We start from the raw sequence: 25,099 nt of genomic DNA, 5'->3' as shown, positions 1-25,099 counted from the left end.
CACCTCTGACCATCGAAAACTGTAATATGTAGATGAATGATAGGACAAAGACTGTTTAAATTTTTGTGAACCGAGAGCCTTGGGGCTTAGTCAATGTATATTTTGATTTCTTACAAGAAATATCAAATATAAAGATTTTTTTTCCCTGTAGAATAAACAAACAAACAAAAATAAAAAACTACCCAATCCTCAACATTCTGACAAAGAAGCTGACGTTCGAAAGGAAACAATCTTTATGTAAAGTAACACATAAAACATTGACAATTTGCAGTAAAATATGTGAAATGTGTATTATGAAGCATCAAGACACAACGCCTCGGATATACTCTCAACTGACAGAAATATAGACTTAGCAGACAATCAACATCATATTGAACAAATACTGATCATCATTACAACTAAACACTTACAATTTGTTTCATCGGCGGGATATAAATGATAGTTCTCAGCTTGAAGAATCTGCTTTAAATGCTTCCAATGTCTCCCCCTTGAAAGCCCCTTTGGATACTTCTCTGACATCTGTATCCTTTTAAACGGCAGAGCAGAAGGCAAGAGGAGATCAGCATCTAAAACCTCTTGCTCTATCCCAACGGGCAAAGATGCTGCAACTGTCTCCTTGGCATATGGTGAGCTGCCTTTCTGCAAAAAAGACAGTACCTCATGAGTATAATTGATATTCAAGCTTTCTGTCTCTTACTACTGAATTCTCTGGTTACAGGAGAGATTCAACCACTAGTACAGAATGCATTATAGCTATTCAGATTTAACATCTGAGAAGACTCATTAGAAAAAGCTGCAGATGTCCAAGGGCCATGCTTGCAAAAGAGCAAAAGCTAGATAAAAAATAAAGCAAAATGTTACAACAGGATGGACGGGAAAAATACTGAATTTCTGTTATTCATTTCAGAAATCGTATAACACTGCTTAGAGGAGTTACCTAATGAGATAAAGCTCATCACAGTCAAAAGTTCTGAGCAAAATATAGTCAAGCTGCCTAGTTTAAAGGAACCTCCAACAATAAAAAGGTAAAACAATGTAGAGACTACAAGTTTGAAAAGATGAACTTGATGTAAAACAAAACATAAAAGATATTTTAAGTGTGCATTGTTGACTGAGTCTCCCTTTACAGATACTCCTCATAATTTACATTCAAGAGATAGCGACAACAAATAGAACATATTCTGAAATGAGTGTGAACATTAATGTAGATTGTGAACTGCCTATTAGAAAAGATTCAGAAAGTACACTTCCTCAGCAGGACCTTACATACTACGATGCATACAAACAGAAAAGAGACCTGGCTAAAATTTTGTAGTATAGCATTCAAATACTATATACAGTCCAATGTAAAAGTCATGGTAATTTTGTTGAGAATTGTAGCTCGAGCAGCAACTTCTTGCACAGGGTTCAGTGTGAATGTGCGGGAAGTAGTTCGAGACAGTTCTTTGGTGACCACCTTGGAAAGTCATCACTAATTCTATCTTGTAATTTCACTTGAAAAATCAAATAAAAAGTCAAAGCCTAATGTTTTGAAGTCAACTAATCTTGATAATCTAAATTAGATATTCTAGAAGTTCTAGAACATTAATGACTTAGATTAGGATATAATCTTGGCCATACTTCTCATAACCAATTTCAGTTGCACCCACAGTTTGTGTAACTTCACTTACCAATGTTCAAATAATGGGGGATTTCAAACTTATTGTTGAGTGGGAAATGTTAAAATATAAGGTAGCTATGGTCGGCATTTTTCATCAAATCACGAAGAAGAAATGAAATTTAAACATCCACAAGTCGGCCCATCCTAACTTTACAAGTCTGCTAAATCAGTTCTTCATGTCGGCCTCAAGAAAGTCTTCATGTCAGCCCTCTATGACTAATTACCCCTCTTATGATGCCTATTAATAAGAGGACGATGGCTCTCATTTCACTCACCAAAAAAAAACTCAACTATTCTGTCTGCAATCAAGGACTAAATTGGGCATCTATTTCAGAGTATATTCTCAAGTGCAAAGAGGAGTATAAGGATCTTTTTGAGTGCGAGTTGGATTCTTTTTAAAGGTTCGTTGATACAGTGACGTGTGAACTTCTATACCTCTGTTTGACACCATTCTGAAGTTGACCGAGGTTCTTTTGGACGTATATTCTGGACTGTTAGTTGGAGATTACAGTGGAATCTTTGGCTTCCCATCACAGTGACTTCAGACCTATATTTTTGGCCTCCTTGTGCAGACCTTTGGGCAGAAGTAAAATCTTTCTCTCTTGTTATTTGTGCAGACTTTGATTAAGTATCTTGTCATTGATTTGTTGATGTACTATTGGATGTACTATTGAAGGACAGAATCTCTCACGTAACGAAAGAATTTTGGGTTTTCCCCTCGTGGATTTTTCCCCGGCTCTGACCCTAATCTTGGTGTCTCTTGTCTCTTGCTTATTGTCTATTGCTCATTGTCTACTGTGATCTCTATTTACTGCTCTTGTTGAAGAAATTATTGGTTGAAGTTTTTCATGTATAGCTACTTGTTGACTAAAGTATAAAGAACTTGCATCAATAGAAGTAGTTATCAGTTTTGAAAAACTATTCTAGTCATCACATCACTAGAATACCAACATGGAATCCAAGCATTGGTGAAAGAAAAAGAGCAGAGAGATCAGCTTAAGAGCACTTGAAGAACACTTGAAAAGCATCTTGAAGAGCAGTTGAAAGGTTTTTGGGTTCTGTCCTATATTTTCATCATGAATTCTTCAATCATAAAGACTGAAAGTAAGCTTGAAGGAGCCACTAACTACAGGGCATGGAAGGCAAGAGTTGAAGCCTTGGGAATTGTCACAGATATCTCAAATTAGAGACCAACTCAAAGCCATTGATGAAGAAGTATCTGATAAGGAATTGGTAGCTGTTGCTTTGAGTGGTCTCCCTATATCTTGGGACTCATTTGCATCAGGTATTAGCGCAAAAAAAAATGCTCCGACCTTTGACAAGTTATGGGCAGCATGCACTCAAGAAGAGTCAAGACTCTATTCTAGAGGAGAAATTGAAGATCAAAACATGTCCTTGAAGAACGGTCCTTGCAAAAAAAGACATAAGATAAGGTAAAGGCGAAGAGCCTAGAGGTATGTACAATTTTGTTTTTTAAAAGTTAGGGTTTTGCAGCTTACTTTGCTTGATAAGAATCTAGGGCTTGTAGATCCTATTTTTTCCTTTCTAGCCTTTTGGTGTCCAGGGTTCATAAACCCTTGATGGGACTTGGATTGGAAAACCCTAGAAGAGTGAAAACACTAATCCTAATTGATTGTTCCCTCTCAAGAAACCCTATCTCTTGGAATATAACATCTAGGGTTTGCAAGATCTAAACTTTGAAAGGATAATCTAGGGAATGTGGTAAAACCCTAGCAAGAGTTGAAGTAATAATGAAACCTAGGGTTTGAAAGTCAAATCCCTAGGGCTAGATGATTCCGCTGAAACTCAAAAGTCAAAACCCTATAAGGATAAGTCATGGGATATCTAGGGTTTGTACCCAAAACCCTAGAAGCACACTTTTGAGAAACCATAAAAACCCTAGATTGTCAGAATTGCATCACACTCTTGTTTTTGTATACTTTGCTTGATTGTACTTGTCAATGAAAATTGCAGATTCACTATGAAGGAAGCAAGAAGATGATGAGCATGACGGAAAGAGGAAATTAATGACTAGACTCAAGAGGATTCAGATTAAGGGAGAGTTGTCTTGTTTAGAAAAAGATAAGTATCTTATATTTCTTTTATTGTTTTAATCATTACTAACATTGTTTGTTATGGTTTATAAACCCTGAGGTAGGGCTTGGAGATGAAAATGAACCTAAATCCTAGAACTGATTTTGTTTGAAAACCCTAACCTCTTGATGATCTGGATAATGATAATGTGGATTCCTAATCTCATTGATGATATTGATGATAATAATATTGACTTGTTGATAACATGGACCCCTGATGATATGGACTCGTTAATTATGAATTCTTTGATGATGTGAACTCTTTGATGTTGATGATGTAGATGATGATATGAACTCCTTGAGGATGTTGATGTTGACTCTTTAATGATGAATGATGCATACTCTATGATATTGACGATGTGTACTCCTTATTAATGATGATAAGTACTCCTTGTTGACTATGATAACGTGTATAATGTGATTGGACTCTCTGATGATGATGATGATCTGAATAATGTTAATGTGAACTTGTTGATGACATGGACTCGTTGATGATGTTAACATGAACTCGTTGATGACATGGACTCATTGATAATGTTGATGATGATAATGAGGATTCATTGTTGACATGGACTTGTTAATGACATGGACTCGTTGATAATGTTAATGTGAACTCGACTACTTGATGATGATGAAGATATGGACTCAATGATAATGTAGACTCCTTGATGATGATGATGATGTAAACTCCTTGATGATGATGATAATGTGGACTCCTTGATGATCATGATGTAAACTCCTTGATGATCATGATGATAATGATGATTCGATGATGATGTAGACTCCTTCGTGAAGATGACAATATAGATTCCTTGATGACTTGGACTTTGTGAACTCCTTGATGATAGCATGGACTCGTTGATGACATGGATTCATGGATGACATGGATTCATTGATGACATGGACTCATTGATGACATGGACTCGATGATGACATGGATTCATTTATGACATGGACCTATTGATGACATGGACTCGTTGATGACATGGATTCCTTTATGACATGGACCTGTTGATGACATGGATTCATTGATGACATGGACTCATTGATGACATGGACTCGTTGATGACATGAATTCATTTATGACATGGACCTGTTGATGACATGGACTCGTTGATGATGATAATGTGAACTCGTTGATGATGATAATAAGGATTTGTTGATGACATGGACTCATTGATGATGTGGACTCCTTGATGATGATAATGATGTAGATGATGATTTGGATGACAATGATGTAAACTCTTTGATGATGCTGGTGTGATGAGATTGACTCGATCTAAGAAGGCTAGCATCAAGAGGGAGCTAACATACTCTCAAAAGATAAGTATTATCCTGATTATTTCTATTAATTATTTCATTATGAATCTCTTGGCTTGCTCGGTTATTCGTGTTCTTTGATAACCTCCTAATGAGGACTGCAGGTACATAACGAAGACTACCAAGGTGTGGCAATCATTGAAATGACAGAAGAACAATGTAACAAGAAGACTCGTGATAGGATCTGTACTCAAAGGGAGTAGACAAGATTAGCCTGATTGAAGCTCGTTCTCATGAAAGTGACTAAAAGCTTTGAAGATTGATGTTGATTTAGATATGCTAAAAATGGGTCCGTGATTTTTGTGTAAGAGGGAGTTGCTTTTGAGGCATGAACCTGGTGATATCCTTGGCACAATAGACTGCATGTCCATCAATATCTTCCTGATGAATGATTTGAAGAAGCTGCAAGACTCTGATGTTGACTTGGTTGATTCATTGATTGGTTCATTGTTATCTGATGGATTCGATTATGGTCTGTTGGATTCTACTATGGTTGTTGATGCCTGCTTCTGTGAGAAGTCACTTATTGTCTACTGGACTATACTATGGTTGCCAATGATCGCCTTTGTGAGAAGCCACTATGAGGGTTTATTAATGTCTATTGATAGTTGTTGATGTTTGCTTCAAAGAGAAGCCCTGGTAGAAGTTGAACGAATAATTGAATGTCATTCACCATGGTTACATTTTTTATGATGAACTAGTTGTTGATGCTTATATGAAGAAATTGGAATGAATGAAAATCCCCTGGAAGAGGGAGCACTGATCACATAAGCATCATATTATGATTCCTCCCGTAGGCTATGTGCCGAGAGACATTGTTGTCCGGGAGATGTATTGATGATTCCTTCTATAGGTTGTGTGTCGAGAGACATTATTATCTGGGAGATGTATTGATGATTCCTCCCATAGGCTGTGTGCCAAGAGACATTGTTGTCCAGGACAAGGTTACTTGGGAGCGGGAGCGAAAACGAGGAGCAGGAGCGGGAGCGACATTTTCATAAGCTCTCGGTTTGGGAGCGATTCGGGGAGCAATTTTTTATATAATATATATTTTTTTATATTTTGATGCATATATGTCGTAGAATGATGAATTAAATATAAAAAGAATAAAAAAACATAGATTGAACCATATAACAACAATCATCTAGAAGTTATAATCTTCATCAACCACGTCCACAAGTTAGTAACATACAACATATTGAGTCTCATGATTCATCAATCTTAAAGTTTCAAGCTTTCAAAATTCAATATATAACATTTATCATCATTGATCGCCAAAGTTGTACTTGTAAGCTAAGTGTAACCATTACAACAAATAATATCTAACATGAAATGAAATGTTATAAAATGAAATGAAACAACTTTCAACTTTCATAATTGCCAACTTCAAACTTCAAACTTAAATTGTCATATATTGTTTACAAAAAATATCATAATAAATATGAAAGAGTCAACAGTTATAAAAACTACTAGAAACTAGAAAAGACAAGTAAATATATTATCTATTGCTAATGCTTGGCCTCTTGCCGCCACGAGAAATGTCTAATTTTTTAGTCTTGTTGGAAAATCAAGATCTTTGTCATTAATATCACCCTCTAAGCATTAATATCCAAAAGAATCTTTGTCATTACCTCTGGATATGTATACGGATCTTTGTCATTAATATCACCCTCTAAGCATTAACATAAGATAGAAAAAACATGGCATGTCAAGTCAAGATTTTGTTTGAGTGATGGGTACATTTTTAGTAGGGTCATGATAGAGGAGTTCGACAACCAATGTCACTAACATCAAGGTACATAGAGGGATTGGTGCTCTTGATTAAATACGAGTTCCATACCCTACCTAATACATGACAAAATCCAATGGAAACATTGCAATCCCCCAATCCTGAAATCTTGAAAAACTAATAAGTCTAATCGATTTTGAATGAGATCTAAAATTCTACTTTCTCCATAAGAAATCCAATGAGGTCGGAACCACTCTCAAACATCCTAAGTCATTTCATGGTAGTCTCAAAAATTATTTGTTTCTTTAAAAAAAATTGCATTTGGAATGTTATTGCAAAAAAAAAATTGCAAAAAATACTAGGGAGCTCCCCTAATTGCTCCCTAAAAACCAAGGAGCATTTTTTTTAAAAGGAGAGCGCTCCCAACTAGCTCCCAAGTAGCCCCTGAGCGGAGAGCAAATTGGGAGTGGGTTCATGGGGGGGGGGGGCTCCCCCGCAACCCTGGTCCAGGAGATGTATTGATGATTCCTCCCGTAGGTTGTGTGCTGAGAGACATTGTTGTCCGGGAGATGTATTCATGATTCCACCCGTAGGTTGTGAGCCGAGAGACATTGTTGTCTGGGAGATGTATTCATGATTCCTCCCGTAGGCTATGTGCCGAGAGACATTGTTGTCTGGGAGATGTATTGATGAGTCCTCTCGTATGCTGTGTGCCAAGAGACATTGTTGTCCGGAAGATGTATTGATGATTCCTCTTGTCGGTTGTGTGCCGAGAGACATTGTTGTCCAGGAGATGTACTCATGATTCCTCCTGTAGGTTGTGTACCGAGGGACCTTGTTGTCTAGGAGATGCTAGGAGATGGAAGTTATGTATCTTTCCTTGTGATGAGTTTGAGAGAGAGAAACTTGGATTGTGTTCTCTTAGGTTGTGGGCCATGAGACCTATGGATTGATCAGGAACATGAATCTTGAGAGAGAATGAAAAACTACCTCCATAGCTAAAAGGGAGTGTTGAAATATAAGGTAGCTATGGTCGGCATTTTTTTATCAAATCATGAAGAAGAAATGAAATTTAAACATCCACAAGTCGACGCATCCTAACTTTACAAATCTACTAAATCAGTTCTTCAAGTCAGCCTCAAAAAAATCTTTATGTCAACCCTCTATGGCTAATTACCCTCTTATGACGCCTATTAATAAGAGGTCGATGGCTCTCATTTCACTCACCAAAAAAAACTCAACTATTTGGTCTGCAATCAAAATCTATTTCAAAGTATATTCTCAATGCTAAGAGGAGTATAAGGATCTTTTTAAGTACGCGTTGGATTATATTTAAAGGTTCATTGATACAGTGACGTGGGAACGTCTATACCTCTGTTTCGTTAATGTTTTTGTGGCCCGAAAATTGCAGAGAGGCTCGCTCCCTTTTTGTGACACCATTCTAAAGTCGACTAAGGTTCTTTTGGACATATATTATGGACTATTCGTTGGATTACAGTGGAATCTTTGGCTTCCCATCACTGTGACATCATACCTATTTTTTCGACCTACTTGTGCAAACCTTTCGACAGAAGTAGAATCTTTATCTCTCATTATTTGTGCAGATTTTGATTAACGATCTTATTGTTAATTTGTTGATGTACTATTTATTGTTAATTTGTTGATGTACTATTGAAGGACAACATCTCTCTCATAATGAAAGAATTTTGGGTTTTGCCTTGGCTGTGAGCCTAATCTTTGTGTCTCTTGTCTCTTGCTTATTGTTTATTGCTCATTGTCCACTATGATCTCTATTTACTGCTCTTGTTAAAGAAATTATTGGTTGAATTTTTTCATGTACAGCTACTTATTGACTAAAGTATAAAGAAGAAGTAACTTGCATCAAGTGAAGTAGTTATCAGTTCTGAAAAGCTATTCTAGTCATCACATCACTAGAAAACCAACAGGAAAAAGGAAATTACAAGTTGGAAAACATATTACTAACTCCGATCATAAATAAAATTGGAGAGGTAAGTGCTCAATTTTCAAATGTCTCCTTCCAACATGTAATGTCCCCATTTACTTGAGCTTGGAGGCATCATTCCCACTTGCATGATTGTCTCCTTTAGGCTAGCAAGGAGGGGAAAATTGTTGAGGGGACAAAGGAGTTTTGCCCAACTTCACTTTGATATTATTATTAAATAAAAAGGGGCAAATGTCACTTGATGAAAAATAAGTGACTTCATCAATAAAATAATAAAAATGAGGTTCTAGAAGATTGGAGAAGATCCATAAATCTTATAAAAGGAGAAAGGAGGCCATTCTCTCATCATTATGATTTGTGATTACTTCTAGATGATTGATTGGAGCTCCAGCAAGTCTATCACGAGGGTTTCAAGAAAAGCTCTCTAACTGGTTTCGATGGACTACGAGTGCCACTCTAGCTAGTTCTCAACTAATTTCGGTGGATTTCGAGTGCCACCCTAGTTGGCTTGCGGGGAAATCATACAAGTTTTCTAATTGTGCAAATTGCAAGCGATATTGGAGTAGGTTGAGTTCTTATTCCAGGGGGTCGAATTTATTGGGAAATCAAGTTCCAAGGAGGTCGAGATTTATCTCTACTCTTGGAGGTCATGTTCTATCTCCCTTAGCAGGCCGAATTCATAATTTTCTGGGAGTCCGAGAGCCTATTACCTTGGAGGCTGAGTACATATTCTTCTTGGAGGGCGGAGAGCACCTTTCTTGAGGCCAAGTTCTTCTTACTTTGAGGACAAAATTGCTTACCCCTTCCAGATTTATTTGAGGCTGAATTTGTCCAATGGAGAGTCAAATTTATCCAAGACCAAGATCATCTTCTTGAAGGGTCAAGTTCACTTGGAAGAGTAGTTTATTTTTAGAAGGGTCGAGTTATTCGAGGGATCCGAGCTTATCATATTTTGGAGGCTGAACCATTGAGCAAGGAGGGCGAAATTGTTGAAGTTCCAGTGCATTTGTTGGGCGAAGATCATCTTTTCCTCACAAGCCAAGTTGATCCATTATTGCCAGAATTATAATAAGATTCAGCAAATTGAGTTGTGCATTGTAAACCTTCAAATCAAGTTAATAAAATATTTGTTTGCCTCTCATATTTCTCTGTTGCAAATGTTTACTACTTTGTCCACAAAGTGTTGGAATAAATGAAAGTGCACTAAGTATTTGACGAAATACATCAAAGAAAAAGTTTAACATACGTGGATTGTGTTAGCATTGCTAGCTTTGGTACATTACACATGTATACAGAGGACTAAACCAAAAAGTAGATAAGCTTTCCAAAGAAGCCTTAATATTGTAGGTGTGGTTGTTGAATATTGATGAAAAAGTTGAGGGAGGTGCAATCCTAGTAAAGGTCCTTTCAATTTTCAATTAGTTGAAGGTTATATAAATGGAAAAATGTTGGAAGTAAGACAAATTTTAAGGAAGCTAGAAACTACCTAATAGATTTTTCAAAGTCTTTATTTTTGTTTGCTTAATATTTAAGCTCGGCATCTAAAGTCAAGAGCTATTGGAAGACTATCTAAATTTGGAGAGTCTTGCAGGTTATCATGATGAAACAAAAGCAAAGACATAGTCCAAAAGAGTGTCAAAACGGCACCTCATTATGTATATTTTGTTTTCTCCTCGAAATATCGAATATATGTTTTTTTTTTATGGGAGAAAAAGTATTGTGACACAGTATGCTCTTTAAATCAAATAATCAATAAACTTAATGTTTCACTATATTCAAAACAAAGGGCACAAGGCACCCATGTATAATGAAATATTGTAAGGATTATGACCTTCAGTCACTTCCAAATATATATTATTATATCATAACATAATATATTTATATATTAGTACATCGTACAACCTTGTGACCTAAGTCAAGATTACACCAATAGCAACTGGTTGTGGTAAAGTATGTTTGTTACTGGCCAACTCTGTAATGTTCCCGAGAAATTAATCGCTCAAGAGACGAAGTAGCCTATCAATCCCCGTAGGCTATAGTCCTTGATAAAGGGGAAAACCCCAAAATATCCAATGTTTGGGAAAGTTTTGGGGCAGTTGAGCAAAGAAACCCAAAGATGCGGTTTGGTGTGAAATTTACTCAATTAATTAAGGAGAAAATACCCTCTAGAGAATCTATAAATACAAGAGGGTTGAATTGATTTGGATCATCACTGGATTGGATCATTTATCTCTGATTTTTCTTTGAGCCTAAGGCTTTGAGGGTTTGAGACCCATTTTCTCCTATCAATTTCGGTGGTGAAAGATTCCACCCTAGTTGATAATCTGAATTCCTCTTTATTTTCCTATTTTCTACCTTATTTTGGCACAGGTTATTGAAAAAGTTATGGTCAAAAGAGGATTAATAAGTCAAGTAAATCTCTTCTAAAGCAAGCTAATTTGAATCTCCTCCTGAGATCCTGAAAGTTTGTTTGTGGTCAAACCCTAGCGGAATCCAAGACAAAACAAGACGGAACCATTTGATCTTCTCTGTGGCAAGTTGGAATATTACCTCTGAAGTAGGCCGCATAACCTGAGGTTAAGTGAAGTGCTATGTGGCTGAGCTAGAACGAACTCCTTGAAATAATCGTAGGACAGGCCAAGACTCTTGAAAAATTACAATTAAGGATTCTCATCATTCTAAAGTAATAATGTGATAGATCGAGCCCTATCACAGGCCAAAAATTCTCAAGTATCTCAGCTAGTGACCAGAGGCCTTGAGATTGAGCGAGATCCTCTGGATTGGAGTTGTGGGCACCTGTGACAGATCGATTCAACTGTGAGAAAAAACAGATAGCAAATTGACACCTTGTGTCAGTGGCCTTGTTGCAAGGGGTTACATCTACAGTGGGCCAAAAATAATCTGGGTTGACGTCACCCTCTAAAGGGATCCCTAAGGCTGAAATTGTGACAGCAAAGGTCTCAGAAGTAAATCATCGTTGGTATTGGGATAGACGTTAGAAGAGCCCTAAAACGAGACAAAGTCCAGTTATCCTAGAGCTTAATTACAGTTTGCACAGATCTGCAACAGAATAAGAATTCGGCCCTAAAGTCGGCTAGTCAATTTAGTTTGAAGATAGTTAGTGTAGTTTTGATTAGAAGTAGGCTACACTTAGTAACTAGCTCTGCTTATTCAAGAATAAATTGGAAGTGGTTGGAAATCGTACTAGATTGTTGACGTATTAAGGTACTGCTGAATTATTTGGGAACTGTACTAGGCTATTGAAGTACTATTAAATTGATTGTGCAACATCCTTACATTGTATGATTCATTACGTATTGAAGGAGCAGTTATGTTTATTGTATTTGTAAGGAATAATCTATAACAGCACACACACAAAAATTCGTCAAACCCTAAACCCGAAGTGCAATAATTTCCCTAGCATATTACAGTGGTATTAGAGTTGGAATCCTGCCAGCCTAAGGATTAATTATGGGATCTGGTCTAATTGGGTGAAGGACCAGCACTCTTACAACATGATGCTAGAAAGTAAACTTTTTAAATCAACTCTCCTCTATATCCAAAGATGTCCTTCTTCATTCATTAGAAGAGGTGACAAGACAGCTACAAATGGTGGAACAGCGACCTTCTCAACTGACTCTATTAGTTATGGTTGTTGCATTGACAAACTTGGATGAATACAAGTTGTGGAGGCATAAAGACAAAAAGGTGAAGCTCACGGTTATACTGTCTAAAGGAAGTTTTGAGGGTTATGGCCCCTGAAAACCCTTATGAAGAGAATCTAATGTAGGAAATTAGGAAACTCCTACGTACTTTGGAAACTCAACAGCCTGGACTTGATGATAAGAGCATACAACAAAAGGCAAGTATAAGGAAATGGAACGATTTCTAGACTAATTACGGGAAAGACAAATCAAATGATACTGAAGATATGCCCAAGCATGAAAATCAAAGTACATGAGAAACAGAAGTAAAGGCAAAGGCATGGGCATGGTTGTATCCCCCTAAAAGGAAGGAAAGGAATGAAAGTGAGAGATATCTATTGGATGATTCCTTGGACTCTATGAGTTCACAAGAGTCATTAGATGGAGAAATTGGCAATATTACCAATAGTGAGATGGAAGATTTGAAGTTAGTAGTCTGATAACTGAAGCATTTTATTCTGCAATTGATGATTGTGATGGATTGTCCCATTATCAACTGGTAAATGAAAAGCCAACTTTAGCGACCATAGCAAGTACACCCCTTGATTGTGGAAATACTACGGATTTGGGGAAAGACGGAGATAGAGAAATCATACCTAAATTCGATTTGGACAATACTATCAACAGTAACAGCAAGTATTCAGGCATGGATAGGCGCATGTTTATGAACTTCGGACAAACTGAGAATGAACAAACTCGAGCTATAACAAAGATGAATGAAAAGTTTTGTTCCTTTAGACCTATGTGAATAGCTCCTGCCATAAGAAAACATATTACAATTTATCAGCAACCCTATCCCAACGAGGAGTCAATAGGGCCAAACTCCACCTTGGACAGCTCATATCATGCAACTAATATTTTTATTGGACTCCTCTTTCTGAGAGGTGTAGGATTGATCTAAAGATCATCTCATTCTGAGATGTGCAAATGGAATTATGAATTTATTCTATTATGGACAAATTGTCAAGGTCGGCCAACAATCTAATGTAGGCTTAGAAGCCCATAAGACACATCTATTCATCCTCAACGTCGCATATAAATAGGAGCATCTGCCTCATTTGGACACTCATCGAGGCATTCGGAGTTGTTTGACCAACGTTGACTGCAAGAAAGTTGACTGTATGTTTGACCCTTTGCGTTGACCAAGTTTGACTGGTATTTTTGGCACTGTTTTGGGCTTATTAGGATTACTGTTGGAGGCCAAGTTGACTGGGTTTGACCGAGTTGATTTGAAGGACAAATTCTGCTCTGTTGACCAGTGTTGACTTTCGAGTTAGGGCTTCTTGTGGCTGCTGTTTGACTGGACAGATTTGACTTTGGTTGGGCAAGTGAATTTTGCATATTGTAGTCTCTCTCTCTCTCTCTGTTGAACTTTTGAAGAATAATAAGAAGAATTGATCAAAGGGTTTCCCCACATTAGGGCTTGTCCCTGGCATGCGCCACATCTTGTGTCCTCTTGTCTTGGCTTGTTTTCCACTGCTTTTATTTATGTTCTATCTGCATTTACTGTCATGTTAATGTGATTGCTAATCTGGAAATTGATATTGGGCTAATAAGAAAAAATGAAGAAAATTGCTCTTTAGCATAGAACATACCATTGTTATCTAAAATTAACATGGTATCAAAGGTGAGGTGAAGACAAAGCCCAAGCAAGAGTGAAAAGAGCAATCACTGAGATTTGTTGGACAAGGACAAGAGTCAATGGCCTCCGCATCTTACTTCAAGCCTGATGACAAGCTCAATGATAAGTTTGATTATCATGCATGGAAGATGTCTCTTAGTTTGACTTTGGAAGAGCAGGCTGTCATGGACTATGTGCAAGGAAAGAATATTGAACCTCCTTCAAATGCATTGACTGCCGCTAAGACAAAGTACAAGAAAGGTGAAGTCAAAGCGAAGAAGATCATCATGGATTCCAATAACACACATTTGGTTGCATACATCGCTAATTTGAACATATCCAAGGAGATGTATGACAAGTTGGTTGGCATGTTCAAGGTTAGCAATGCAAACCAAGTTCTCTTCCTCAAGAACAAGCTAAAGGACATAAAGAAGGGAAGAGGTGAAGATATCCAATCCTACTTCATGAGGATTACCGAGATAAAAAATGATCTTCCTTCAATTGGAGAAATTATTGCTGATAGGGAGCTCACTCTCATTGCCCTTGGAGGAATCCCTCATGAATGGCATGTGTTCAACACTACTATCCTCAACAACGACAGGATTCCAGGTTTTGAAGAATTGTTGACTAGATGTTCTCAAGAAGAGACAAGGATGATGGAAATGGACATGCCTTCAAATAGGAATGATCATATTGCATTCTCCGCTCATGCTAAAAAGAAGAACAATGCAAGTTCAAAGAAGTAATGTCAAGGAAGACCAGGATTTGAAAATAGAAGGAAAGGAAAATGCTTCATTTGTAACAAGTTTGGCCACTATGCTAGGGAGTGTCCTAATAGAAGGGATACCCCTCATGATGATGACAACCACAACCACAACAATTTCAGGGGCAACAACAATCAAAGGAATGGTAGGTTCAACAACAAAGGAAAAAGGAATGCTCCTGCTACTCAACATGGAAATGGTCGACCTCCCAAAAGATCAAGAAACTCCAGGTATGATGAATCTAATGTTGTTGATAACAAGCAAAAAGAATTTTATCTTATATCTGCCCTCTCTACTACCTCTCCTCCGGACACCTTGGGAAATTGGTTGATTGATAGTGGTGCCTCAAGGCACTTCACTGGGTATAAGGAAGCTCTTTCAAATCTGATAGAAAATGATACAAATTTGGAAATCATTCTTGGGGACAATGCCACCTATCCCGTTAAGGGAGTTGGGAATGTTACTCTTCAATTGAATCAAGCTAACACCATTCATCTACAAGAAGTACTATATGTACATGATCTAAAGAAGAACCTGGTATCTATCTCGGCGATGGAGGACAAAGGATTCAAGGTGGCATTCATTGATGGGAAGGTACATGTTCGGAATAGAAATTTCAAAGAAGCATTTACTCTTAGATTCAAGGTTAGCCTATATCAAGTTGGAGGACACCCATTGGGAGCTATGTCTTGCGACACATCCCTTCAATTATTGCACCAGAGGTTTGCTCATTTACATTATAAGGCTCTACCCGATGTGAGGAAGATGGTGACAAGTATGCCCGCACTTAAACTAGAACATGAAGGTGTTTGTCAGGGATGTGCCGAAGGAAAACATACAAGGAGACCATTCCCCTCAAATGATAGCAAGACTACCGACATTTTGCAATTGATTCATTCTGATCTATCTGGTATGATGCCCGTGAACTCTTTGGGAGGATATTTATATTATGCTATCTTTGTGGATGATTTCTCTCGTAAAACATGGATATATTTCTTGAAGAAGAAGGACGAAGTATTCTCAAGGTTCCGTTCTTTCAAAGCTTTGGTCGAAAATCAAACAAGGAAGATCAAAATATTGAGGACCGATAATGGAACCGAATATGAATCAAATGAGTTCAAAGACTATTGTAGAGAAGTCGGCTTTAAGAGGGAGACTCCTACCGCTTATACTCCTGAGCAAAATGGTGTTGCTGAAAGGAAGAACCATTCTATTATAGAAGCCACTCGTGCCATGCTTCGTGATCAAAGCCTTTTGAAGTTATTATGGGCGGAAGCTGCCAACACTGCTATGTACGTTAAAAACAGATGCCCTCATCAAGCGTTGGACTCCAAAACTCTCGAAGAGGTTTTCACTGGTAAAAAATCTGATGTTTCTCACTTTAGAATTTTTGGTAGACCGTATATTTTCATGTGCTGAAAGAAAAAAGAAGCAAATTGGATGCATATGGGAAGAAAGGAACATTTGCGGGCTACAGTGAAACTTCAAAGGCATATACAATCTATGTGCTTGGTCAAAGAGAAGTGGAGATAAGTCATGATTTCACCTTCGATGAAGATGTTGCCCTTGGAAGATTGGTAACCTTCCTATTCCAAGCAAGGACAAAGAAGCAGATTCAGGAAAATAGGGAAAACCGCAGGATGAGTCGATGCCCGATGCTGAAGGACCAATGGATCCCATTGATCCACCTCCTCATGAGCCCTCCTCGAAAAGGAGACCCTCATAAGGAAACTCTTGAGGATGCTGAGGGACATGTTGCACCAAGGGGGACATTTCGTGAAAGTAAGAAGCTGAATAGGTATCAAGGGTACTTAACTGCCATGAGCACCATTGTTCAAGGACCAATGGATCCCATTGATCCACCTCCTCATGAGCCCTCCTCCTCGAAAAGGAGACACTCATAGGGAAACTCTTGAGGATGCTGAGGGACATGTTGCACCAAGGGGGACATTTCGTGAAAGTAAGAAGCTGAATAGGTATCAAGGCTACTTAACTGCCATGAACACCATTGTTCAATCTAAGCCTTGCACATTCGAAGAAGTTGTGAAGCACCAAGTTTGGAAGGATGCTATGAATAAAGAGTATGAGTCGATTATGAAGAATGATCTCTGGAATGTGGTCCCTAGACCCAAGGACAAATTCGTTGTCACCTCAAAATGGCTCTACAAAATCAAGCATGGAGCTGATGGAAGTGCTGAAAAGTTCAAGGCTAGATTTGTTGCTCGAGGCTTCTCTCAAAAGGAAGGTGTGGACTATGATGAGATATTTGCACCTGTTGCCTGATATACCACCATTTGTTCGATTATAGCCCTTGCTGCCTCACAAGGATGGAATCTACACCAGATGGATGTCAAGACCGCCTTCTTGCATGGTTCAATTAAGAAGGAAGTCTATGTAGAACAACCCAAGGGGTTCGAAGTTCAATATCCTCAAACACATGTATGCAAGTTGCAGAAAGCCCTTTATGGGTTGAAGCAAGCTCCCCGAACTTGGTATGAGAGGATCGACAACTATATGATGAAGTTGGGCTTTACAAGAAGTGAAGTTGATCCAAACCTTTACTTTAAGGTTGAGAATGACAGACCTCTCATCTTGGTACTTTATGTGGACGATCTCTTTCTGACAAGTGCAGACCCTCTTATTCATCAATGTAAGAGGGAGTTGGCTTCCGAATTCGAAATGAAGGACCTAGGACTGATGCATTATTTTCTAGGGTTGGAGGTCTAGCAAAAGCCAGGTGAGATTTTCCTCTCTCAAGGAAAATACATTGTGAAGATATTTGAAAGATTTGGGATGGTGGACTGCAAGTCCGTGACTACTCCGATGGAACTTAACTTCAAGAAGTTATGCGGAAGTGTTGTTGGGCCCAATTTGGGAAATCCTTCTAAGTATCGTCAACTCATGGGGGCCTAATGTTCTTAGTGAACTCCCGTCCGGACATATGTTTTGCAGTGAATACATTGAGTCAGTTTATGGTCGAGCCTCATCACATACACTGGATTGCTGCCAAGAATCCCTTGAGATATCTCCGAGGCACAATCACCTATGGACTGAGATACAATGTCAGGAATGTGAGACTCCATGGTTATTTTGATGCTGACTGGGCTGGCGGTGTAGTGGATCGTAAAAGCACATCTGGATGTTGCTTCTCTCTAGGTTTTCCTTCAATTTCCTAAATGAGCAAGGAGCAAAAGTCAGTTGCTTTGAGCATCGTTCAGGTTGAATATATTGTTGCTAGTATGGCCTCATGTGAAGCTTGAGGAAGCTCTTTAGTGAGTTGTTTGGACATGTGTTGGATACCACCATGATCTATTGCGACAACCAAAGTGGGATTCATCTTTCTGAGAATCTCGTGTTTCATGACCGCTCCAAGCATATTGATATCAGGTACCACTTTATCCAGTATATGGTACAAAATAAGGCTCCGCCATATTGGGACTGATGATCAGACTGCAAATATTCTTATGAAGCCCCTAAGGAAGGTCAAATTCTTAACCTTCCATGAACGACTTGGAGTCGTGGAGAGACCCCCTTATGAGGGTCCTATTTGATTTGGATATTGAGCTCTAGTAGCTCGAGGGGCTTGGGGTACTTCTTGGAGCGATGAGCAACTATAGGGTGAGTGGTTCACCTCCCCTAGTGTTGTGCGATGTACAGGTTGAATGGTTCACCTTCCCCTTAAATACCCCATGATGGTTGAGATATGCATAGGATGAGTGGTTCACCTTCTCCTGCCAATACATCCTTCCCATGCAGTGTAGGACTCATGGGAAGTACCTCTCATTTGGCCAATGAGTAGGGAAATGAGGATAGGGACCATAGTACTATTGATGGATGCATCGTGTACGTACTCCCTATGCTAGGATGTTTGATATTGATCTGGGATCAATGGAGACTGACTTCGGGTCAGTGGGGAGTAGTATGAGACACTTTCGATTATTGGAGACTGACTTCGGGTCAGTGGAGAATGGTATGATATATTCTCGATCATTTCTTCTTCATTATTTCTTCATGGTTCAGCAGAGTAGAGCAGGGATGGTACAGATTATCAGATGGTTTGGCAGGTGGAGTTCTTCCTAGTTGAGAGAAAGTGTTAAATTTGGCAACTAGGGCCAAACTCCACCTTGGACAGCTCATATGATGTAGCTGGTATTTTTATTGGATTCCTCTTTTCGAGAGGTGTAGGATTGATCTAAAGATCATCTCATTCTAACATGTACAAATGGAATTATGAATTTATTTCTATTATGGACAAATTGTCAAGGTCGGCCAACAATCTAATGTAGGCTTAGAAGCCCAAAAGACATGTCTATTCATCCTCAACGTTGCATATAAATAGAAGGAGCATCTACCTCATTTGGACACTCATCACTCACACATCTCTCTCTCTCATCTGATTGGGTGTACGGATTTTTGGGCAGCCTCTCTCTCCACACGTGCGAAGGACAGTCTGCAATTTTCTGTTTTGGGCGTTGACCAAATTGCAGGAGGGTTTGACCAATGTTGACCAGGCAACAATTGACCTAGCTGTGTTTTTCTTGGGGAATATTCTGTTTGAGCAGGCCGCATTTTTGGGCACAGAAATTAAGGCATTCAGAGCTGTTTGACCAGAGTTGACCACAAGAAAGTTGACATTAGGTTTGACCTCTGCGTTGACCAAGTTTGATTGATATTTTCGGGACTGTTTTGGGATGGTTGGGATCACTGTTGAAGGTCGAGCTGACTGGATTTGACCGAGCTGATTTGAAGGAGAAATTCTGCTCTATTGACCAGCGTTGACTTTCTGGTTAAGGCTTAATGTGGCTGCTATTTCACTGGACAGATTTGACTTTGCTTGGGCAAGTGAATTTTGCATATTGTACTCTCTCTCTGTTGAACATTTGAAGAATAATAAGAAGAATTGATCAAAGGGTTCCCCCACATTGGGGTTTGTCCTTGGCATGCGCCACATTTTGTGTCCTCTTGTCTTGGCTTGTCTTCCACTGTTTTTGTTTATGTTCTATCTGCATTTACTGTCATGTTAATGTGATTGCTAATCTGGAAATTGATATTGGGTTGATAAGAAAAATTGAAGTAAATTGCTCTTTAGCATAGAACATAACATTGTTATCTAAAATTAACAATGATCTAACCAATACAACTCTGTTTGTTAGTGGCTTAGACCCCACTAGGTCAACCGAAATATTGATGGAGATATTTGGTCAGGATGGTGAACTTGTGCATGCAAAGGTACCTTTGGACAAGTGTTGTGGATTCGTCCAGTTTAGCAGCAGGGCATTTGCAGAGTTAGCATTGCTAATGCTACATGGTACAGTTCTTCACCAGCAACCAATTTGGCTTGCTAGGGAACAAACTCCTGCAAACATACAAGTGCAGAGTACAGGGTCTCTTTAAACACTTCAACCAGATCCCAAACAATGGAATGGGAATCGTTATGGTGGTGTACAAGGATACAACGCCAATTATGATTACATCACACAACCCTGTAATATTGATTATGGTTATGCCACAGATGCTCACACATTATTTTGCCACAATGTTATACATGACCAGCTTGTTCAGATAACATCGCGTTCTGTGAGGTTAGTAAGTGTGTCATCTAAAATGTTATTGGTTGGATGGAGGACACCTCATGGATTATCCATAATGGTAGGAACAACTAATGCTACCTAGGTTTTAATAACTACTGAAGGGCGTAATCTAGTTCAATTGGAAGTTGGAAGAGAATCACTGGTAGATAGGAAACATTTGCAACTGGAGTTAGACGTATCTGGCCCTGACTTAAACCCTGTTGGCGCTAATATTGATTGGAGTAAGTTTACAGTTGTTGGACTGTGTAAAGACTACAATATTAGATTTTACTCACTTCTGAGGTTAATCTTTCTTACAAGATTCCACTTTGTAGACAACATTCCACCTTGGTCTATTCTGCTTTGTAGATCTGAAGGGATTCCATATTTGCTATACGGTTTTGGCGATGGGAATTTATATGAGTTTGGGACTAATATAAGAAATGGACAACTTTCTGATATGCACTTAATCTCGTTGGGCACAAAAGCAATTAGCCTTCCCACCTTTTGTCCTAAGAACAAGACGCACGCTTTTACATCATCCGACTTGCAAACAGTAATATACAGTCACAGCTACATATATGCATGTCCATTTCACAAGTGTTAATCACGTGTTCTTTTAATACAATTTATTTTTCTAACATCGTTGCGATTGTAAAGGAAGACGAGCTTAAAGTTGGGTCAATGGATGAAATTCAGAAACTTCATGTCTCCTCTGTACATCTTGAGGAACAGGGTTGTCGCAATTGCTATCAAGAATAGCCTCACTCATTCGTTGTTTGCACTGAGAAGCGTATAAATGATCAAAGAAGAAGAGCAAACAAGAATAGCGTCACTCATTCTTTGATGATAAAACATTTGAAACTGTTTCATCATATACACTTGATAATAATGAACAAACATGTTGCATCCTGAGATGTTCATTCACAGATGGCAGTAATTTGTATTTTAGTGGAGACCATGTGTAAGTATGATGAGGACAATGAACCAATGAGAGGACAAATTATAGTATTCTCAATTGAAAACAGGCAACTGCAACTTGTTGCCGAAGAGAAGGCAAAGAAACAAGACTCTGATGCGTGTTCTTCGCTGGAATCAAAAACTCTACAGCTTGAGCAAGCTAAGAAGGAAGCGGAAACTACGAATAAGGAAGGCCGAAGCATGAAAAGCAAAATTGGAAACTGAGCAGGCAAAGGATGAAATGAATACCATAGATAACAGACTGCACTCTCCTTACAAGGATATTGAGGAAGCTAAAGTTGTGGAAGCCCTAGCCAAAACTTCTGAAGTATCTTAGCTAGTAACCCGAGGCCCTGAGATTCAGCGAGATCCTCTAGATTGGAGTCGTGGGCACCTGTGACAGAGCGATTCAACCCTCAGAAAAAACAGATAGCAAATCGACGCCTTGTGCCAATCGTCTTGTTGCAAAGGGTTAGAGTTACAGTGGCCTAAAATAATCAAGGTTGACGCCACCCCTCTCTTTATGAGCCTCGGGGGTCGGTAGGGTGGCTGGCGCCCCCCGACCCCACCATTATGTTGATCATCCAACACCTTTGGGCTGAAAGGGTAGGAGTATTATTACATACATACATAATGATGAAATTGGTCTAAACAACAAAGTTAGTGAATGATAGGACAAAGACTCTTTAAATTTTTGTGAACCGAGAACGTTGGGGCTTCTCAATGTATATTTTGATTTCTTACAAGAAATATCAACTAGCATTTGCACTTTATGTTGCAAAGGAAATGCCGTAAAGCATAGAGTGGTGAAGAATAGAATAGGGACATGTGAATGGACATTGTTGAAAGTAAGGGTGGATGATAATGAGTTACAATTGCAATAGTTAGTTATGTGTATTCTGAAAATGGATATTTTGTAAATAATAATAGTTTGTGAAAGAATAGCGACATGTGAATGGACATTGTTGAAAAAAAGGGTGGATGATAATGAGTTAGAGTTGAAAGTAATAGTTATGTGTATTTCGAATATGGGTATTTTGTAAATAATATTAGTGTGTGGAGAAATAGCAAACATGTGAATGGACATTGTTGAAAGCTAGGGTGGATGAATAATGAGTTATACTTGAAATGATTAGTTATGTGTATTCGAATATGGCTATTTGGTAAATAATAGTAATGTCATGTAGAGGTTATCCATTATCCATGTAGTTGCTTTTGTTTATGTGAACATGTTTTTGTACCTCTTCCGAGATGTAATTTTTCCATATGCTACCTATTTAAGGTGTTATTAGAAAATACTATTATATTGTAATGGAAGAGGTGAAAGAAACGATACGACATTGTAACTTGTTGAAGACATTGTAACTTGTTGAATAGTTCAGTATACTAACATAGTAAAGTTTGATATACTATAGTATATACCATATTGCATTTCCAACAGATAGGAGGCATTTGATTGAAATAAAATTTAAATACTAAAATATGAAGCATTCCTAGGAGACAAACTAGTTCAGAAATAGCCCACATTTTGATTGAAATAAATAGTAGAGTATACGCATTTATAAGAAGCATAACATTCCAATATTGGCATTATATTTCAGTTAGTTTTGAATTTAACCAAATATACGTGGATTACATTCATCTATCATGAATGTATCTGAACATTGGTAAGTAATACCTTCAAACAGCGTATGAATGTAATCTGAACATTGGTAAGTAATACCTTCAAACAGAGTATGAATGTGAACATTGGTGAGTAATACCTTCAAACAGGGTATGAATGTGATCTGAACATTGGTAAGTAATACCTTCAAACATTTTATAAATTGAAATATGATATATCAATGCACCACTCACTATAAGATGCATTGTGATTCAGAATATTTTTTCACAATTATTTAATTTATAGTATTGCCACTCCCAACCTGACGTTTCTTGTAAATTTGGAAGGAACTTTAATGTTCTAAACCCTCATATCCACATTCCCAATGTTCCTGTATTCTAGATACTTGTGCAATGTGAAGAAAATTTGATGTTATAAACAATCATATCCACCTTCCCAATGTTCCGGCATTCTAGATGCTTGTGCAATGTAGCTATTATTTTATAACAACAATATTTCAAAGTACCATTTGGCACTACCAAGAGTGTCTAAGAGTACAAAAATAAAAAGGCCATCACATTCCCCTTGCAAGAATGTCTAAAGAGTACAATAATTATAAAGCTATAGCAGCCCATACAGTGCACAAAATATGCAAACGTATGACAAATTTGGATGAATATATTACTGTAAGTGCTAGTATGTGGTTGGGCACATCATCATTTAAAAAGAAGAAACAAACGACACAGCAAAAAGAGTCAGCATCTGTTTAGTTCCCAAGGTTGAAGTTCAACAAATTAGATGTGTAGCCAGCTCATTGAAATAGGATTTAAGTTTGGAACTCATAATTTTAAGCCAAGTTCCCCAATTTGAAATAAGCAGCCACCTTCAACATGCACATAAATTCTATGGTGGGCTGGGCAAAATTACAAGAAAAATGTGTATGTATTAAGAATAATTGATGATATAGCCATGGGTTGTTCTCAATGGTGATAGTCAGCAACATTTCATTGTATTATTCCCATACAAGGGGAGGCCACACTTGCTGCCGAGTTAATAAAAAATTTGCTGGTATAATCACCTTACTTACAATGACAATAACCACTCTTACACTAGTAGCACATCAAATCATATCTAAACACCAGTACACAAGAAGTTTATTATATCAAAGTAAATGTAACCCGCATGTCTAATTCAACTCCATTACCAGTAGTTCATTCTATCAATTTGTGATGCTTATATGACATATATTGTCTAAAATGACGCAAGCATAAAAGTTCAATGCAGTACTGCAAGCCTCCTGGTCTGGTTGAACTCATTCTGTCAATTTGTGATTCTTATATAACATATAGTCTTTAAGGAAGCAACCAAGAAAACTTTAGTACAGTCTCGTAAGCCTCCTGCGTTAGTTGACATTCCATTCATTTACATTCCAAGGAAAATTGTAAAGTTATAACTAAAATTGCAAGTTGGTTTGGATGGCCTAAGACCCGACATATCAAATCAGCAAAGGTAATTACTAAAATTCAGGTTATAAAGTCCCAAAGCCATTGGCATTGCTCCATTATGAAAATTATTGATCTTAGTGAAACCGCATATTTATGATAACAAAGAAAGTGTAGATACAATATCATCTTTGGATGATAAGCCTTCACCTAAAGGCTAAAGGGTCAACACATCCTTAGCCTCAGATATCTCTAAATAGAATGGACACAATAAGCTTTAGAACATGACATTCACTAAACTCGTACTTTGAAACCAATTTCAAAGTATTCTCAGTTATTAACTTGCATATCTACAAGCATACAGTGCAACAGGGTAAGTATAAACAGGGCAGGCCACAGTAGAAAAGGTCTAAAGCTGATGCAGCTTCTCCTGGTTACAGAGCCTCTCTTCACTTTGTCTGTTGTATGATAAGTGCATCTAGAAAAGCTAGCAAATTGATCAATTGGAAGTCGAATAGTTCTGCTGGCGCATCCTGGCACCCCAAGATGATGCTTGACCCGCATCTCTAACATTAGCTCTCTGCTTTAAATTGTAGAGTTGGTCTTCCCATCTTGATCTCCATTCTTCTTTTGCAAGTTCCTTCCAGAGCACAAGTAAAATAGTCAAAAC

General features: G+C 38.1%; 1 protein-coding gene across 2 annotated transcripts in view; it reads right to left on the bottom strand.

Annotated features, from left to right (window-relative positions):
* LOC149180371 (protein EIN6 ENHANCER-like) overlaps positions 1-21,965 on the bottom strand; it is a 159,621-nt gene extending 137,656 nt beyond the window's left edge. Inside the window, exons 1-2 of one of the 2 annotated variants that reach the window (XM_089416087.1) lie at positions 21,634-21,965; positions 411-639 (exon numbers count right to left, since the gene is read on the bottom strand). In XM_089416087.1, coding sequence (XP_089272213.1) covers positions 411-639; positions 21,634-21,636 — 232 coding nt within the window. In that variant the 5' untranslated portion in view covers positions 21,637-21,965. The remainder of the gene's footprint in view (positions 1-410; positions 640-21,633) is intronic. The other variant, XM_089416086.1, reaches the window with a different exon arrangement.
* Positions 21,966-25,099: the final 3,134 nt, after the last annotated feature.

Source organism: Pinus tabuliformis, chromosome 3_2, assembly GCF_031772625.1.
Source record: "Pinus tabuliformis cultivar Carrire ecotype Pingquan chromosome 3_2, CPIR1, whole genome shotgun sequence".
NCBI lineage: Eukaryota > Viridiplantae > Streptophyta > Pinopsida > Pinales > Pinaceae > Pinus > Pinus tabuliformis.
Note: the sequence above shows the minus strand (reverse complement) of the source record. Positions and strands in the feature narration are given on the sequence as shown.